General features: G+C 39.9%; 1 protein-coding gene across 1 annotated transcript in view; it reads left to right on the forward strand.

The window, feature by feature from the left end:
- Positions 1-18,855, forward strand: part of LOC124598192 (DNA helicase MCM8-like) — a 182,060-nt gene that overhangs the window by 134,391 nt on the left and 28,814 nt on the right. The window contains exons 10-11 of the mRNA XM_047135984.1: positions 16,825-17,037; positions 17,137-17,270. Of these exons, the coding sequence (XP_046991940.1) occupies positions 16,825-17,037; positions 17,137-17,270 (347 nt within the window). The remainder of the gene's footprint in view (positions 1-16,824; positions 17,038-17,136; positions 17,271-18,855) is intronic.

An 18,855-nucleotide genomic window follows, 5' to 3' on the forward strand; every position in this document is an offset into this window, starting at 1 on the left:
ATGGGAACGATATGTAGGGATTCGTAGTATATTCCTAAAGTCACCATTTAAAGCTAGTTCTTGAACCTTTTTAAATAGACTTTCTCGGGATAGACTGAAACCATCTTCAAGAGTCCACCAGTTCAGTTGTTTTAACATCCCTGTGACATTCTCCAACAGGTCAAAAGCCCATAACCATTCGTACTGCCATTCTCTGTGCACATTCAGTTTCCCTTGCTAGTTTGATTTGGTGTGGGTCCCATACACTTGTGCAACATTCTAAGATAGGTTGCTTGAGTGATTTGTAAGCAATATCCTTTTTAGACTGACTGCATTTCTCTAGTATTCTACCAATAAACAGAAGTTGGTTGCCTGCTTTACCCACAACTGAGCCTATGTGATAGTTCCATTTCATATCCCTACTAAGTGTTACATCCAGGTGTGTGTTTGAGTTTACCGATTGTAGCTGTGACTTATTGATATTGTATTCATATGATACTGGGTTTTTTGTTTATTTATTTATTTATTTATTTATTTTTTAATTTTGTGATGTGCACAATTTTACATTTGTGAACTTATAAAACAAGTTGCCAATCTTTGTACCACATTAAAATCTTATCAAGGTCTGACTGAATGTTTGTGCAGCTTTGTTCAGACTGTGCTTAATTGTAGGTGACTGCAAAAAGCCAGAATTTATTGTTAATATTGTCTGCAAGATTATTAATGTACAACATGAACAGCAAGTGTCCCAACACACATCCCCCCCAGGGGGCTCGCCACTCTTTGGTGGGTTCATGCTTGGCTACCACAGGGCCCCAGCCTTTGCAGCATCTTTTCCCTTCCATGCTGCATGTTTATCCTCTTGCTATTCTTGTTCCCCTCCCTTGGGGAACCTGTCTGGGGTGTTTTTGGGAATGTTCTGCATTGTCTGTTGCAGACCTAAGAACAGTCTCACCACTGTTTTTCACTCTCTTTTCCTTTCTTTGTTTCCCTTCTCTTCTCGTTCCTGTGCTTTGGTGTTTGAGGTTCCTATTTTTCTTCTTCCTCCCTGTGCACTCCTGAAGGCCAACCCATGCATCTGACGTGCAACAGGTGACTGGGTAATGTGTAATTCCAAGCCCCAAATCGAAAGGTAGGGTTCGCACGTACCCTCTGGTACAGGCCAATCCCAGGGAGGGGTGATTGCCTGAGCTACAACCTTTCCAAACTGCCGATTGGTCCCTCAGTTAGGTGTTCCAGAGGTGTGACCTGAGGTGTGAACAGTCACCTAAGGCGGGTGAAGGGGGCCCCCAGTTGGAAGGAGTGCACCATCGGAGACACTGGCAATCATGGGGGATTTTCTCGCAGTGAGCCAATCATCTTCACAATCAACTTCTACGAAACATAAACGTAATGAGGCTAATGATTCAAAGACCCTTCCCGTTGAAACCACGGTTCCTCATAGTGTCACGTACTGAAGACGATCAGTCCTTCGCCATGGTAAATCCGTTTATTATTCATAAAGGTGTTGATGCAGTTGCCGGCTCTGTGAAATCCTGCTATTGTTCATGGAATTGCACTTTGCTTTTGGAGACTACTTCTGATTTTCGTGCACAACAACTGCTTGCCGCTTCGCTTCTCCACGGCTACCCTATTCTTGTTGAGGCCTATAGAACTTTGAATTCTTCCTGAGGTGTTATTTACACTAGCTGCTCAATGGTCTGGCCGAGGCCGAAATCCAATTTTACCTCTCTGATCAGGGTGCAATTGCCATCCAGTGGGTGACGAGACAGATAGATTCCTCCTTAGTGCCCACCCACACTCTTTTTCTCAACTTTGATAGAGCGGTGCTTCCATCCAAGATCAAATTATCACAGTCGAGTCGTACATTCCGAACCCAATGCGCTGCTACCAGTGTCATCGTTTCAAGCACACTAGAACATCTTATTGATACCTAGCGAAATGTGTAACCTGTGTTAGGGATGCACACGAGGGCGATTGTATGCCTCCTTCTCCCTGCTGTATTAACTGCAATGGCGACCATGCCGCCATCTCTCAAGACTGTCCCATGTATCTCGATGAGCGGCCTGCCCAGGAGATACGGATAAAGGAGAAAGTTCCTTACCCAGTCCTCACAAATTGTTGGCTAGTCGCAAACACTGTGTTCCACCATCTGGCATTTATAGTACTGATCTTGATACAGCTCGCTGCATGAAGGACATGGCCCCGCAGACCTCATATTCTGCTCTGAGGTTGTGAAATCGCCCAGTGTCATGGTAGCATCGCCATCCCCTCCTCCAGCTGTGCAACAAGCCATCAAACTCGTGCCTCATGGGGCAATGTCCCCAGCTACACTACCAGCAGGTGGGAAAGGACAGAAGGAATACTCCCGTGAAGACTTCCTACTTCCCTCCAGCCAACCAACACCTGAGTCTTCCTCTGCTAACTGGAAAGGCTTGAAGAAGTTCAACAAAGGCAAACAGTCTTCTCCTTTGCTGACTCTAAGATCCTCTTCGAAGGTGTTGCCATGTGAAAACCTTGCCCGTCTGGCCTCCCTGTCACCGGTGTGCACCACCAACTGTTGTTCTGCATTAAACTCCGCAGAACAGCAGCACAAGAAAGTTGACGCTTCTTGTTTCTCGTGGAGCAGGATCCTCCTGACTTTGTGCCCTGTAGCAGCGAGTTTTCACAGGCTGGCACTCAGCAGCCGCCAAAGTGACACTCCTTCATTTTTTCCTCGTCATGACTCTCCTCCAATGGAATGTTCGCGGCCTTCAATCCAACAGAAAGGATTTACGGCTACTTCTAGCATTGCAGCGTCCACTTGCGCTCTGCCATCAGGAAACAAAATTGTGTCCTCACAACCGCTGTGAGCCTTTGCATTTCCTCCCGGTCCATTTTGACCTCCTCCCCCTCCCCCCTCCCCTTCCTCCAAGGTCGACATTCCATTTCATCGGGGAGTCTAACTGCTCATACAGGATGATGTACATAGTCAACCCATCTCCCTGACTACCAGTTTTGAAGCTGTAGCAGTCTGCATATTCCTTCCTCACTTGGCCTTTTCCCTCTGTGCCATTTATATACCTCTGCCATTCGATGTCACCAGGGCAGACTTCCTCCAGCTTATTGGACAGCTACTTTACCTATTTCTGCTGCTTGATGACTTTAATGTGCACCATCCCCTTTCGGATTCTCCCAGTACTTGTCAGAGAGTGTCCTCTTGGCTGACCTCCTTAATCAACTTAACCTCTTCTGCAGGAGCATCCACATTGATTTCCGACTCTTTGCACACCTATTCGCATTTGGACCTTTCTTTCTGCACTGCCCAGCTTGCCCATTGTCTCGAATGGTCCATTCTTTCTGACATCTACTTGAGCGACCATTTTCCGTGTGCTATCCATTTGCTGGCTCCTACCCCACCTGCGTGCACAACCAAATGGCAGGTTACTAAGGCCGACGGGTAGCTTTGCTCCTCCCTGGTGACCTTCGACAAATAAGATTTCCCCAATTGTGATGACCAGGTAGAATATCTTACAAATTTTATCCTTACCACTGAAGAACATTCCATTCCTCGCCCTTTCTATTTACCGTGCCATGTCCCGATCCCTTGGTGGACTGAGGCGTGCCACGAGTTTTTAACCATAATTCTACTATAGCAAAATGCATTCATTGTAAACAGATGCGTGCACAGTGTCATCGCGTTCGTCAGGATAGCAAAAAAACTAACTGGATTTCATAATCTTAATTCTTTTAACTCTTCCACTCCCTCCTCTGTTGTGTGGACAATTTCCGACGGGTCTGTGGGACCAAGATTAATTCCCCAGTTTCTGGCCTGACAGTAGTAGACAATGTCATCGTGGATCCTATTGCTATCTCCAACACCTTGGGCCGCCATTTTTCGGAAGTTTCGAGCTCTCCCCACTATCGCCCTGCCTTCCTCCATTGGAAATGATTGGAGGAGGCTCTGGCGATACCCTTCTCTTCTCAGTATTATGAGTGCTACAATGTTGCCTTTACTATGAGGGAGCTAAATGATGCTCTCACTTCATCCTGGTCCTCTGCCCCAGGGCCAGATGCTGTTCACATTCAGATGTTGTAGCACTTTTCTCTTGCAGGCAAGCATTTTCTGCTTAATACGTACAACGGCATCTGGGCAGAGGGCACAATTCCCAGATACTGACATAAAGCCACTGTCATACCCATACCTAAGCCTGGTAAGGACAAACACTTTCTTCTAGCTACCGCCCCATCTCTCATCATCTGTGTTTGCAAGGTGATGGAATATATGATTCATGCCCGGCTGGTATGGTGGCTCGAGTCCCGCAATTTACAAACCACTGCAAGAGTAGATTTCGAGTGCGCATTCTACAGTTAAACATTTCATCACTTTGTCCACTCATGTCATTAATGGTTTCCTGCAGAAGTCCCAGGTTGTGGCCATATTTTTCGATTTGGAGGACTGGTATCCTCCGTACTCTCTCTATATGTGTGACTTCCTTGGCCGCCTGCACCGTTTCCTTGAGAAATTCTTAAAAGACCAAGGTTTTAAGGTTCTTGTGAGCTCTGCATTGTTGGACACCTTTATCCAGGAATATGGTGTGCCTCACGGTTCCGTTCTGAGTATCGTCCTCTTTGCTATTGCCATTAACCCAATAATGGCCTGTCTCACACCAGGCATCCCTGGCTCCCTTTTTGTCGACCATTTTGCCATCTATTACAGTTCTCCACTGACCTGTCTTATTGAGTGGTGTCTTCAGTGATGTCTCAATTGTCTTTACTCATGAAACATTGCCCTGGATTTCGATTTTCCACTGACAAAATCATTTGTATCAATTTTTGGCAGTGCGGTTGGTTTTTCTCACTATCTTTACATCCTGGGCCTGTTGCTCTTCCGTTCTTTGAAACTACAAAATTCCTGGAGCTCATGCTCAATAAGAAACTCTCTTGGTCCTCCCCCGTGTCTTACCTGGCAGCCCACTGTACGCGGTCCCTCAATGTCCTGTGTGACCTCAGTGGTACTACTGAACCACAGACCTCCGTGTGTACCGGTCCCTTGTCTGTTCAAAAACACTCTCTGGATGCTTTGTTTATGCTTCTACACATCTTTCCCTCTTACGCTTTCTCAATACTGCCCACCGTTGTGTCATCCATTTGGCCACTGGCACCTTTTACACTAGCCCAGTTGAGATTGTGTATGCAGAAGCTGCTAAACTGCCACTGTCCTAATGCCATGACTTTCTCCTCAGCAGGTATGCATGCCGTTTGTCTGCTATGTGTGGTCACCAATCGTATTCCCCTTCCTCGATGACTCCTTTGATCACCAGTATGGGGTGCGTCCCTCTTCTCTGTTATCCCCTGGAGTTTGCTTTCGGCTCTTGCTCCGGCAGCTTAACTTCAAGCTACCTGCAACTTTCCCAGTGGGTGTGAACCCTTCACCACCTTGGCTTTGTGCGGCGGCCCGTGTTCACTTTGGGCTTCATTCACTTCCTAAGGACACTACTCCAGCCTCACTCTATCATCTTCAGTTTCACATCCTTCCCATGGAACTTCACAATAGTGCTTTTGTGTACACTGTTGGCTCGCGGACTGACCATGGTGTTGGGTGTGCCTTCGTCATTGGAGCCGGCATTTTTTGGTATCGGTTTCTGGCACAGTGCTCAGTATCTACAGCAATGCTCTTCACCCTGTATCAGACTACGGAGTACATCTGGACACACAGGCTTTTCAATTGTGTCATCTGCTCAGACACTCTCAGCGCCCTTCAAATCCTCTGTGTGCTGTACATCATCCATACCTTAGTGCAACAGATCCAGGAAAACTGTCACTTGTTCACTCTTGCTGGAGCTGCTGTGCTATTTATTTGGGTTCCTGATCACATCAGTCTGACAGGAAACGATCCCACCCACCTCTGCTTAATTTTCGTTACAGTCATCATTGTCTCTTCCACTCCAGTCTGTTTCCTAATCTATTTGTTTGTTTTTCTATCTTTCCTAGTAATTCCCAGCATTAATAGGAGAGATTTAATATATCTCTGGTGTAAGTTGAAACTAATAATACACACTGATAAGGTTTCCTATTCAAACACATTTGAAGATTATTTTAGAAAACCCTGTTTAGTTTACAAAGAGCAGCCTAGACTGGTTTTCTGTTCATTTGCTTTGCTGTCTATGCATTCGTGGTTGAAGTTTTTGTGGATTTGAGGCAAACAGCTTAATCAGCAAGACAAAAGTGATTCAGGTATATTGCATTAGTGTGTGTTCCTTTTTTTCTAGTTCAAATATCTGGAAACAACTGCTAGTAATACTGAGCATAGTTTGTGATGTGGTATCTCTGTGCCTGATTTCTCTCTTAATTTCCTGCTATTGCAATGAAGTCTAATGGAAGCTGTACTTTTGGCATATTTATTCTTCATTGTACACTCGAAGGTTGAATCATTCCCTGTTTTTCTAGCACTTTTGCACAGATTCCGATGAAACCAAGTTTAAAGCTTTTTTAAAAAAAAGTATGAAATTCTTAAGTGATATTCATACTCATTTGCTGTAGTCTATAATTTTGTACACAATTTGCAAATGGTCCACTTCTAAACCAACCTGTTCCGTCCCCTGGTTAACACTAGCAGAACCGGCATTAGCAAACTACCTAGAAGGATTGGTACCAGTCATTTTGACCTGTGAAGTTTTTCTTCTTTGTTTTCAGTTTTACTTCTTAATTTACTTCAGTACAGTGTCTTTAGAAGTCAGTGGTGCATTATGCTTTTCATACAAATGCATTATGCTTAAAAATTTCTGTAGAAAATTATTTAATTAAATAAAATACATTGTAAATACAAAATCAGTTTAAACTAAACTTACAAATGCAAATGAACATATAATTATACAATAACAGTTTTATCTGTATGACTTTTACTCCACCATGTATTTAGTAAGAAAAATAAGGAAAAATGGACACACATTGCTGTGGCAATAATGAGAAAATAACATATTTCTCTCTCTCTATGAGATCTTTTCAATCAAAGCCATCATCTTTGTTCTTTTTACTCTTGTACTGAACACTTGTAGCATGTGGACTAAGTATGAATTTCTTACACTGCATACACAGATTTTTAGTTTTGTTTGAACTTTTGCTTTCTCCTATCTAACAGGTCTTTTGTACTGGTTCCTTACGTATTGCAGTGGTCCTAATGAATGTATGAACAAGTCATTTCCTTGGTTGTACATACACACAAGGGAGTTCTTCTGCAAATCTGAAAAGAAACATTCACTGGCTAACTTTTTCTAATGTTGTCTCTGTAAAGAATACAGCATTGATTCTAGCAAAGTCTAGGACGATGAAAAGCACATGCATAGGCCATGTGCAGCAGCCAAACTTGGAAAGTGTACAGATGAGACATCTTGTCCAGAATAACAACTCCAAATTTAGTGGAATTGTAGCAGCTGACACTTCCAGAGTGTTTCTTCTGTGTTTGTTCACCCATCGCAACTGGCTGGTGCAGTGTGCTCAATAGAACAATATTTTTCTTGCTCTTCATCTGCTAGGAAGCAATTATTGTGTCACAATATTTGTATAAAATAGTATCATACAGAGATCCAGCAGCAGAAGGTGGAAGTTCTCTTTGGGTTTTCTTCAGTGTGCACACCATGATTGTGTTCTCCTGCATCAGCTGCTCTGCAAGATGTTTAGCTGTGAAGAAATTGTCAAATGTTACACTTCTTCCTTTCGAAGCGTGAGGTTGCATGAGACATGTAACAACATGTTCTGCAACAGGTATGTTGGTGGGTCTTTCACTCTGTTTAACCAAGTAAGGAAATCCATTTACCATATATTTACTACTGGCTTCTACTGCAAGCCAGAACTTCAAACAAAATTTGTCTGGTTTATTACTTGTGTATTGTATGTAGGGGCACGGAGCTTTGCATGGATAGAGCTGCTCATTTACAGTTATACAAGCATCTGGTTTCAGTTTGCTACAAATTAATTCCAGACTAGTGAAGCTGCTGCGAAGCCATCAATCTTGAGTCTTTCAGCAAGAGTATGTTTGTCATCAAATATTAAAGATTGCTTGACTTCTATGAACTTATTTCTTGCTGTAGTGCAAGAAAAAAATGCCGGCCACCACACATCACACTCAAAAATATCTACTCCTCAGAATCTTCTTCTGGTAAACTGTTCATGTAATTCAATAGTTCTTCAGTCAGACAAAAACACTGTCGCCATAATAATGAGGAGGAGGGCTGAACTACTGCAGAGCACAATAGCATATAGACAGAGAACAGTATGAAGTATGTCCACTCTTACACCAAATAAAGTAAACTGTAAAGAGTGAGAGGGAATGAGATCACAAAAATAAAATAAAATAAGCCAAGCGGATGGAAAAAATCCATTGTTGCATGTTTACAGAAATGAAACTTAAAAAATATCTCGCCCATCAGAATAAGCGGCTGCAGTCCTTTAAGATAAAATTAATTCATTTTTTGTAATAGACGTTTGTCATTTAGAGAAATTATTAAATACCAAGGTACATTAAAAATTAAGAAACATAAGGCCCCTAAATTAAAATGTACACTACTTATTAAATGTTAAACAACACTCACCAGTCAGATTGATAGGTACGGTCCCTCTTGTTTTAACATTCAAATTTTTTCATCTATTTGGATGGTGATAATTTTTGTGAGTGTGTTGTTGTTGTTGTTGTTGTTGTTGTTGTGGTCTTCAGTCCTGAGACTGGTTTGATGCAGCTCTCCATGCTACTCTATCCTGTGCAAGCTGCTTCATCTCCCAGTACATACTGCAGCCTACGTCCTTCTGAACCTGCTTAGTGTATTCATCTCTTGGTCTCCCTCTATGATTTTTACCCTCCGCACTTCCCTCCAGTACTAAATTGATGATTACTCGATGCCTCAGAACCTGTCCTACCAACCGATCCCTTCTTCTTGTCAAGTTGTGCCACTAATTCCTCTTCTCCCCAATTCTATTCAGTACCTCCTCATTAGTTACGTGATCAACCCATCTAATCTTCAGCATTCTTCTGAAGCAACACATTTCAGAAGCTATTTTCTTCTTGTCTAAACTATTTATCGACCATGTTTCACTTCCATACATGAGTACACTCCATACAAATACTTTCAGAAAATACTTCCTGACACTTAAATTTATACTCGATGTTAACAAATTTCCCTTCTTCGGAAACACTTTTCTTGACATTTTATATCCTCTGCTTCGACCATCATCAATTATTTTGCTCCCTAAATAGCAAAACTCATCTACTACTTTTAAGTGTCTCATCTCCTAATCTAATTCCCTCAGCAGCACCTGATTTAATGCTACTACATTCCATTATCCTTGTTTTGATTTTGTTGATGTTCATCTTATATCCTCCTTTCAAGACACCATCCCTTCCGTTCATCTGCTCTTCCAAGTCCTTTTCTGTCTGTGACAGAATTCCAGTGTTGTCGGCAAACCTCAAAGCTATAGACTACAACCCTGCCTCACTTCCTTCCCAACCACTGCATCCCTTTCATGCCCCTTGACTCTTATGACTGCCATCTGGTTTCTGTACAAGTTGTAAATAGCCTTTCGCTCCCTGTATTTGACCCCTGCCACCTTAATAATTTGAAAGAGAGTATTTCACTCAACAATGTCAAAAGCTTTCTCTAAGTCTGCAAATGCTAGAAATGTAGGTTTGCCTTTCCTTAATCTATCTTCTAAGATAATTCGTAGGGTCAGTGTTGCCTCATGTGTTCCAAGATTTCTAGGGAATCCAAATTGATCTTCCTGGAGGTCGGCTTTTACCAGTTCTTCCATTCGTCTGTAAAGAATTCGTCTTAGTATTTTGCAGGCATGACTTCTTAAACTGATGGTTTGGTAATTTTCACACCTGTTAACACCAGCTTTTTTTGGGATTGGAATTATTATATTCTTCTTGAAGTCGGGGTATTTCGCCTGTCTCATACATCTTGTTCACGAGATGATAGAGTTTTGTCAGGGCTCTCCCAAGGTCACCAGTAGTTCTAATGGAAGGTTGTCTACTCCTGGGCCCTTGTTTCGACTTAGGTCTTTCAGTGCTCTTTCAAATTCTTCGTGCAGTATCATATCTCCCATCTCATCTTCATCGACGTCCTCTTCCATTTCAATAATATTGCCCTCAAGTACATCTCCTTTGTATAGACCTTCTATATACTCTTTCCACCTTTCTGTCTTCCCTTCTTTGCTTAGAACTGGTTTTCTGTCTGAGCTCTTGATATTCATACAAGTGGTTCTCTTTTCTCCAAAGGTCTCTTTAATTTTCCTGTAGGCAGTATCTATCTTACCCCCTAGTGATATATGCCACTACATTCTTACATCTGTCCTCTAGCCATTCCTGCTTAGCCATTTTGCACTTCTTGACGATCTCATTTTTGAGACATTTGTATTCACTTTTGCCTCCATCATTTACTGCATTTTTATACTTTCTCCTCTCATCAATTGAATTCTCTTCTGTTACCCAAGTGTTTCTACTAGCCCTCATCTTTTTACCTATTTGATCCTCTGCTGCCTTCACTATTTCATCTCTCAAAATTACCAATTCTTCTTCTAATGTATTTCTTCCCCCTGCTCTTGTCAATCATTCCCTGATGCTCTCTCTGAAACTATCTACAACCCCTGGTTCTTTCAGTTTATCCAGGTCCCAGTACCTTAAATTTCCTCCTTTTTGCAGTTTCTTCAGTTCTAATCTACAGTTCATATCCAATAGTTTGTGGTCAGAGTCCACATCTGCCCCTGGAAATGTCCTACAGTTCACAAGCTGGTTTCTAAACCTCTGTCTTACAATTATATAATCAGTCTGAAACATTCCAGTGTCTCCAGACCTCATCCACGTAGACAACCTTCTTTCATGGTCCTGATAAAGTTATGCTCTATGCAAAATTATACCAGGCGGCTTCCTCTTTCATTCCTCATCCCCCATTCCATATTCACGTACTTCTTTACCTTCTCTTCCTTTTCCTACTATCGAATTCCAGTCCTGCATGACTATTCAGTTTTCATCTCCCTTCATTATCTGAATAATTTATTTATCTTAGCATACATTTCTTCAATCTCTTCATCATTTGCGGAGCTAGTTGGTGTATAAACTTGTACAACTGGGGTAGGCATGGGCTTCGTACCTATCTTGACTACAATAATGCATTCACTATGCTGTTTGTGGTACCTTACCCACGCTCCTATTTTTTTATTCATTATTAAAGCTACTCCTGCATTAGCCCTATTTGGTTTTGTATTTATAACCCTGTATTCACCTGACAAGAAGTCTTGTTCCTCCTGCCACCGATCTTCGCTAATTCCCACTATATCTAGCTTTAACCTATTCATTTTCCTTTTTAAATTTTCTAACCTGCGTGCATGATTAAGGGATCTGACATTCTATGCTCTGATCAGTAGAATGCCAGTTTTCTTTCTCCTGATAACAACATCCTTTCTGAGTAGTTCCCGCCCGGAGATCCAAATGGGGGACTATTTTACCTCCAGCATATTTTACCCAAGAGGATGCCATCATCATTTAATGATACAGTAAAGTTGCATACCCTTGGGAAAAATTATGACTGTGGTTTCCCCTTACTTTCAGCCGTTCACAGTGCCAGCACAGCAAGGCCATTTTGGTGAAGGTTACAAGGCCAGATCAGTCAATCATCCAGACTGTTGCCCCTGCAACTACTGAGAAGGCTGCTGCCCCTCTTCAGAAACCACACGTTTGTCTGGCCTCCCAACAGATACCCCTCCGTTGTGGTTGCACCTAAGGTACGGCTATCTGTATCGCTGAGGCAAGCAAGCCTCCCCACCAGCGCTACAGTCCATGGTCCATGGTTCATGGGAGGAGGAATTTTAGTAAATATGTTTTGCATTATGGAGAGGAATCTGATAGATCTTTCATCTGGCATTCCCTTCAAAATATCATTATTTTATTGTCCACCATCTGTGTTTCTAATCCATCTCTTGATTATACAAACACACACAGAAGTCTTGGAATCATGGAATGCTTGTACAAATGTATCTCAGCTGTTAGTTTGCGTGGCCTCCGCTCTGTACGGATTGTGTAGGTCTAAGGTATGATTAGAAAGTTCACTACTGAAACCATATGCACTTTCCAATGGGCATCCCACAGGAAATGCCCCTGTAGAACAAACAACAATAAGGGTAAAGTGAGAACCCTACATAACCTATATGAATGGCTCATGTACTGGAAATAGATAATAACCAATAAAGTCTTCTGCATAAACACAGATAAATCAGAACATTATGACCATTCACCTGTTAGCATTTTTGTTCCTCCTTGCCAACAAAACCAGCTAGAATTCATCAGGACATTGTGATACAACCAAGTCCAGCACTTTATATGTACATACTGATATGTAACTTAAGCTTTTGGATTCATTTGTTATGTATTAAATCATTGTGATAGTTTATTTGAAACTGAAACTACATAAAACTTTTTCTCTCTTCAATTTCTTTTTATTCTTACTTAAAATTTATAGAAAAATAAATAAAGTAATATTTTTACTGATACAGTTAATGTTATTACTCTCTGTTTTGCTCCTGATGATTAATTGTACAATAAATTCTGCTTTAACGACTATTATAAAAGAAAGCATTTTTTGGATAATATTCATGTTCACATCATGCTTGGTGTAAGCTGCTGTTCATGGTGATTATAATAGAACTGGTAGTTGCTTTCATTTTTCTGTAAAGAAGTTGTTGTGTAATTGTTGGGAAGGCGAAATGTATTGTCGTTTGAAGATTATTTTGAAGGCAAAATACAGGACAGAGAACACACAAGGAAATTGTTTTAAGATGATTTAATAATTGATGCTACTTGCATTATTTACTTTGATTTATGAAGAAAATTATAGCTTCTTTGTAATTCAAAACCTAAGGCAACATTCATCTCCCCTGAAGAAGACAATGAAGCCATTGAATAATGAGATAAGCATTAGATTAGGAAATTATTAAGTGAACCTATTATCTTTACAACCTGCACTTAAATGATATTTACGTGAATATTGAAGATACATCATTGAAAATATGAACTTGGATTATTTATTACATCATAGAAAGAGGCATTTACTACATATATATTTTTGGGACATAGCAATAAGTTCATATAGATCCCATTGATAAAAAGGAAGTGGGGACTCACTGTCATTCAATAATATTCTAAATGTGTTTGCAAGTGTTGCCATTACGAGCTTGATTCACGTGTTGTGGCACAGATGTCAGTGAATATTCATCTGTTGGGTCATGTGTTGAGGTACAGGTAACTCACAGTTTGATGATGTTTGTAAGCAGGCATCATGACTCTGTTGTTCCACTCTGGAGTTAGTGTTTCTGTGTCCTATGCCATTGGCTCAACAAAGGCAGGCACTACATATCATGAATGATGTGCTACAAAATATTTTTGTTGTCTCCAGCACTGTAATCTTCTGCCAGATACCCAAGAAATTGTCAAATATTTATTTAAAGAGTAATCAAACCTACAACAGTCATGTTTTTGTCGAGGCATGGTGGTGCAAAACCATCTTTCACCATTACATGTGTAATGAACCAGACAGAGACTTGCCTACCGAACAGTACAAAACATGCAACTAATATACTTTGTGATTCTCTTTAATATTTCATTTTTCGAAGCTAATTTTTCAATTCTTATATTGTTTCATAGTTTTACATTAGTGCTCTTCAGTTATGCTCATTTCTGTGTAATTTTTCTTTTATGTACACTCATTATTTTGTAAACAAAATAGTTGACCAAATCAAATAATGGAAAGGGTATGTAAAACACTGTATTGTTAAAATCACATAATTCATGTAATTTTTATGTGAAGATGTCTGATATTGAAGAGTTATGTTTACTGGAAAGATGATATTAATTATAATTCTGACAGTGTAATGCAAAATAGTGGAGATGCTGAGTTGCAGATAGACACAGCAAAAAGACTGTCAAACAAAGCTTTCGGCCAGACACACCTTCATCAGAATACAGCCTCTGGCTGCCAAGATCAGACTGCAACTAGCAGAAGCAACTGTGTGGCAGGGAGTGTGGAGGGGTAGGGGATCGTAAAGTGATGCTTGTGGGAGCATAGGGACAATGTGGGGAGAGGGTAGGGCAGCTAGGTGCAGTCGGGAGGTTAGATGGAGGGCGGAGGGTGGACAGCAGAAAAGGAGAGAAGTAGTAAGATTGTGGGTGTATTGGTGGAATAGAAGGGCGGAGTGGGAACAGGGAACTGGGTGTGTGAATGAGAACGGTGACTAACAAAGATTGAGGTTAGGAGGGAATGTAGGATATATTGTAGAGAGGGTTCACATCTGCGCAAGTCAGAAAAGCTGGTGTTAGTGGGAAGGATACAGATGACACAGGCTATGAAGCCATCATTAAAATGAAGAACGTTGCATTGGGAAATGTGCTCGGCAACTGAGTGGTCCAGATGTTTGTCGGCATGTGTTCATGCAGACAGACAGATTGTTAGTTGTCTTGCCCATGTAGAATGCAGCACAGTTGTTGAGCTTAGCTTGTAGAATCATGTGCCTGGTTTCACAGGTAGCCCTGCCTTTTATGGGATAAGTGATGCTTGTGACTGGACTAAAGTAGGTGGTGGTCAGAAGATGTATGGGACAGGTCTTGCATCTAGGTGTATTGCAGGGATATGATGCAAGGAGTTGGCAACAGGGGTTGTGTAGGGATGGGCAAGGATGTTGTGTAGGTTCAGTGGGTGGCAGAACACCACTGTGGCAGGGGTGGGAAGGATATTGGGTAGGACATTCCTCATTTTATAGGGCATGGCGAGAGGTAGTTGAAACCCTGGCGGAGAATGTGATTCAGTTTCTCCAGTCCTGGGTGGTACCGAGTCATGAGGGGAATGCTCCTCTGTGGCCAGATATTGGGAGTTGGTGGGCGCCTGGAGGGATAAGGCATGGGAGATCTGTTTCTGTACAAGGTTGGGATGGGAATTACAATCTGTGAAGACCTCAGTGAGACCATTTGTGTATTTTGAGAGAGGCTGATCATCACTACAGATGCGATGGCCAGGGGTGGCTAGGCTGTATTGAAGGGATTTCTTGTAATGGAATGGATGGCAGCTGTCAAAGAGGAGGTATTGCTGGTTGATGGTAGGTGTGATATTGATAGAGGTACTGGCGTAGCCATCTCGGAGGGGGAAGGCAACATTGAGGAATATTCTAATTCTTGTGGGCAAATGTTAAAGCCAAAAATAAATAAGAAAAAATATTACCGAAAGTTAAATGTGAAAAGTCGAGTAATTTCATCAAAAATGGAAAATGTTGATAAAAATGGCCATTGTAATTGTTTTGATCTAAACTGTTGTGTAAATTTTAACAGGAATCTTGTGGATAAGTCATTTCGGTAATAAAATTGTAATTGTCTTACAGGTATTAACAAAGGAGTAAATTATATGGTAAGTATTAACAAAAAAAATAAGCACTTCTTTTTATTGTTAAAAGATTATATATGTGACCATTTCTGCAACTGGATAGCTCTGTTTGGACTTTTGTTTTGGCTCAGTGTTTGCTCAGTTTGACACTCTTATGTGTCAGGTTTGAGAGAATTCTTGCTCAGTTTGGTGGTTAATGAGAAAATTTGTAATGGAAAAGTGAGAAAGGAAGAAACGGCAAATAAGTTATAGATGTCTAAAAATTGTATTTGTGAGAACATTATTTATAATGATGCAGGGAAGCAACATGTTCCAAGAGAATTGCTCCAGTACTTCCTGCAGCAAGTGAAAATAATGTGGCAATGTGATCAACAGTACCTCTAATTTGTCAAGATATGTGTTTGAATGTTACTGAATTATTTTCCTGTTCCAAAACTATTTAGCATTTTTCACAATCTCTTAAAATTAAAAGATTACAGTTTGTCTCATTTGTCAACAGGAACGTTTTACTTATCGGTATTCTTATAGACACCAATGATGGCAGTTAGTGAGTATGTCATAAACCTCATTGTGTCTGTGATATTCATCCCAAGCTATTAGTCCACTGCAGTCTGTCTGTAACTGTAGTTCCCCATAGATAAACAGAATGATGGCATATTTTTTCCATATAATTAGCTCATTTTATATACTTTTGTACTATGCCATTCATCCTCGATGTGGCACAGGAGCACGCAGACTCAGTCAATGGGTACTTGAAATATTCAATGTAACTGCAGTATTGGGTACCAGATGTTCAGTGTTTTGAAGAAAATGGAATTATATATGTTTTTGATAACAAGAATAACAACTATAATTTTAGTTAGGTTCTAGTTTGATTTCCTTGTTTCAAATTGTGATTAACACACAGTCCAAAGCTCAGTTATTATATAATGTAGGGAATTTTGGAATTTCTAAAGCACACACTCTGCTCTCTACTTTTATTTGTGCTTATTCAAATTGTAATGTACATGTTGCCTAATTAATTCCTTACATGCTTTCATTTTTTAAGGTATAGATTCTTAACTGTTTCTTTTTTTCTTTATATCAAATGTGAATGTGTGTAGCAAAAATAAACATAAGTAAATGTTGCTTAGTGTCTGCTATGGGATGAAAATGTTGTACGTTATGTTCTTGAAAGATCATACCTCGTTGTGTTCATGAATGATAATCAACTAGAATGATGAGCAGATCCATTGTTTTGAAACTGTTGAGTAATATTTTTTACCTTAACTAAACAAACATATAAAGTTTATAGTTTTTTTTTTTTTAATTGATTGTACCTTTATCTCCAGTGTGAAGTTCTGGAGGGAGAGTTTCCTTTTTAAGAAGTCTTACAAATTTCATGTCTGTTACAACATTATTATAATTATATTGAAAAAGGCTTACAGTTAATGAGTGGATTTCTTTATTTAAGGCACTTCTTGAAGCAATGGAACAACAGAGTATCAGTATAGCTAAAGCAGGGATAGTTTGCTCTTTACCTGCAAGAACATCAATTTTAGCAGCTGCCAATCCTGTTGGTGGACATTATAACAGAGCAAAGACAGTTTCAGAAAACTTGCGTATGGGATCAGCACTTCTCTCTCGGTTTGATCTAGTGTTTATCCTAATGGACCGTCCAAATGAGGTAAAGTCATTAAGTTCAATATTCTGTAAATAACTAGATAATTTCACTACAAGTAAAACTTCGTTTTGTGCCTTCATTATTGAAACTTTGTAATTACAGCACTTGGACAGTTTACTCTCAGAGCATGTCATGGCTCTCCATTCGGGAATTAAAAACAAAGAAGTTCTGAAACCAGCAAGTGCCCCTGCCTGTTCTCAGGTGTCTGATGCTCAAGATATAGAGCGCTCTTTGAGGTAATTTTCATAATTATTTTATGTTTTCCCTGTTGTCCTCCACCAGTAGAAAGTGTCATTTCTCCGAGTTAGCTGTGTGCTTGCTAAATATCGAAAATTATTGTTCAAGATACCAGAAATTTGATATGATCAAAGAATACACAACTTTCAAAGAAGAGAGCAAAAATAATCAGAAAAATTATAAACAGAAAATGAATAAAAATTTCTGCACACAAAATATCTATAAATGCTTACCTGTTGCTTTGATGTAGGTAACAACAAAATAAGTTACAAACACTGAATTTAATGAATTATCCTTATTGTTATTAGATAGCTTAAGGATGAAAATTCTGCAGTCAAACACAAAGGCACTAAATTTACTTCAGTAGACAGTGATTTCATTAACCAGCAATTAATTTCATTTTATTTGTTTATCTTACCATGGTCCATGGCACTATTTAAGCCATAGCTACTTGGTCATGGAATGAGTCCATACGTACTGCACAAATGCAGATAAGAGAATTTATAAACGAAGGAATTTTAGGTCAGAACCCTTAAGAAGAAAGCAAAGTCCATCAAAATTCTTTTTGTGTCTTGTATTGTGTTTGTAACTCATAGTTCAACTGAAACAGTTTTTTACTATCAGCAACAGAAACATGTTGAACTTAGCTTCTTAATTGGTTCACCTACACATAGACTCCTTTTTAATTTGTTATTGAAGGATATGTCAAATGCATAAGAATTGCACACATGAATGTTGAGGTGGTGTTTCTTTTCTTCTCTCTCTCTCTCTCTCTCTCTCTCTCTCTCATTTTTGTTACCTACTGCATACCCTTAAATGGCACAAAATACATGTATTATACCTATTAATTTATTTATTCCTATTCAAAAATTCATCTGTGGTATAGGAGGAGTTGTCAAGGAGAAATGATTTCAGTTTATCTTTAAAACTGTTACTGCTGTCTGTCAGACATTTTATTTCATCTGGTAATTTATCGAATAGTTTTATAGCAGCATATTTTACCCCTTCCTGCGCCAAAGATAGGATAAGTAGAGGATAGTGTAAGTTTTTCTTTCTTCTGGCATTATAATCATGAATGTCAGTGTGGTTTTTAAACTTCTCCATGTTGTTGTGAACAAATTTCATTACTAAGTAAATGTACTGTGAGGCTGTTGTAAGAATTCCTAATCTTTTAAAGAGATGTGTACAAAATGTGTGACTATGAGCCCCACTTTCTTTTGAGCATTGAATACTTCTTGCCTAAGTGTTGAGTTACCCCAAAATATGACATCAGAGAGTGAAAGTATGCAAAGTATGTTAGCTTACTAATTTCTGTATCCTCAAAATGAACAATTATTCTTATTGCAAAAGTTGCTGAACCCAGTTGCTTTAGGAGATCCAAAATATGAATTTTCCAATGAAGATTCTCACCTATATGTACACCCAAAAACTTGGTATGCTCTAACCTGGCTACTGACTTCTGCTGATGTGTTATATTTATTGAAGGAATTGTACTCCTTGCAGTAGCAAATTGGATGAACTGTGTTTTTTCGAAGTTCAGAGCAAGCCCATTCGCAGAAAACCAAGCAATAACTTTTCCAGAGA

Source organism: Schistocerca americana, chromosome 1 (assembly GCF_021461395.2).
Source record: "Schistocerca americana isolate TAMUIC-IGC-003095 chromosome 1, iqSchAmer2.1, whole genome shotgun sequence".
Classification (NCBI taxonomy): Eukaryota; Metazoa; Arthropoda; class Insecta; order Orthoptera; family Acrididae; genus Schistocerca; species Schistocerca americana.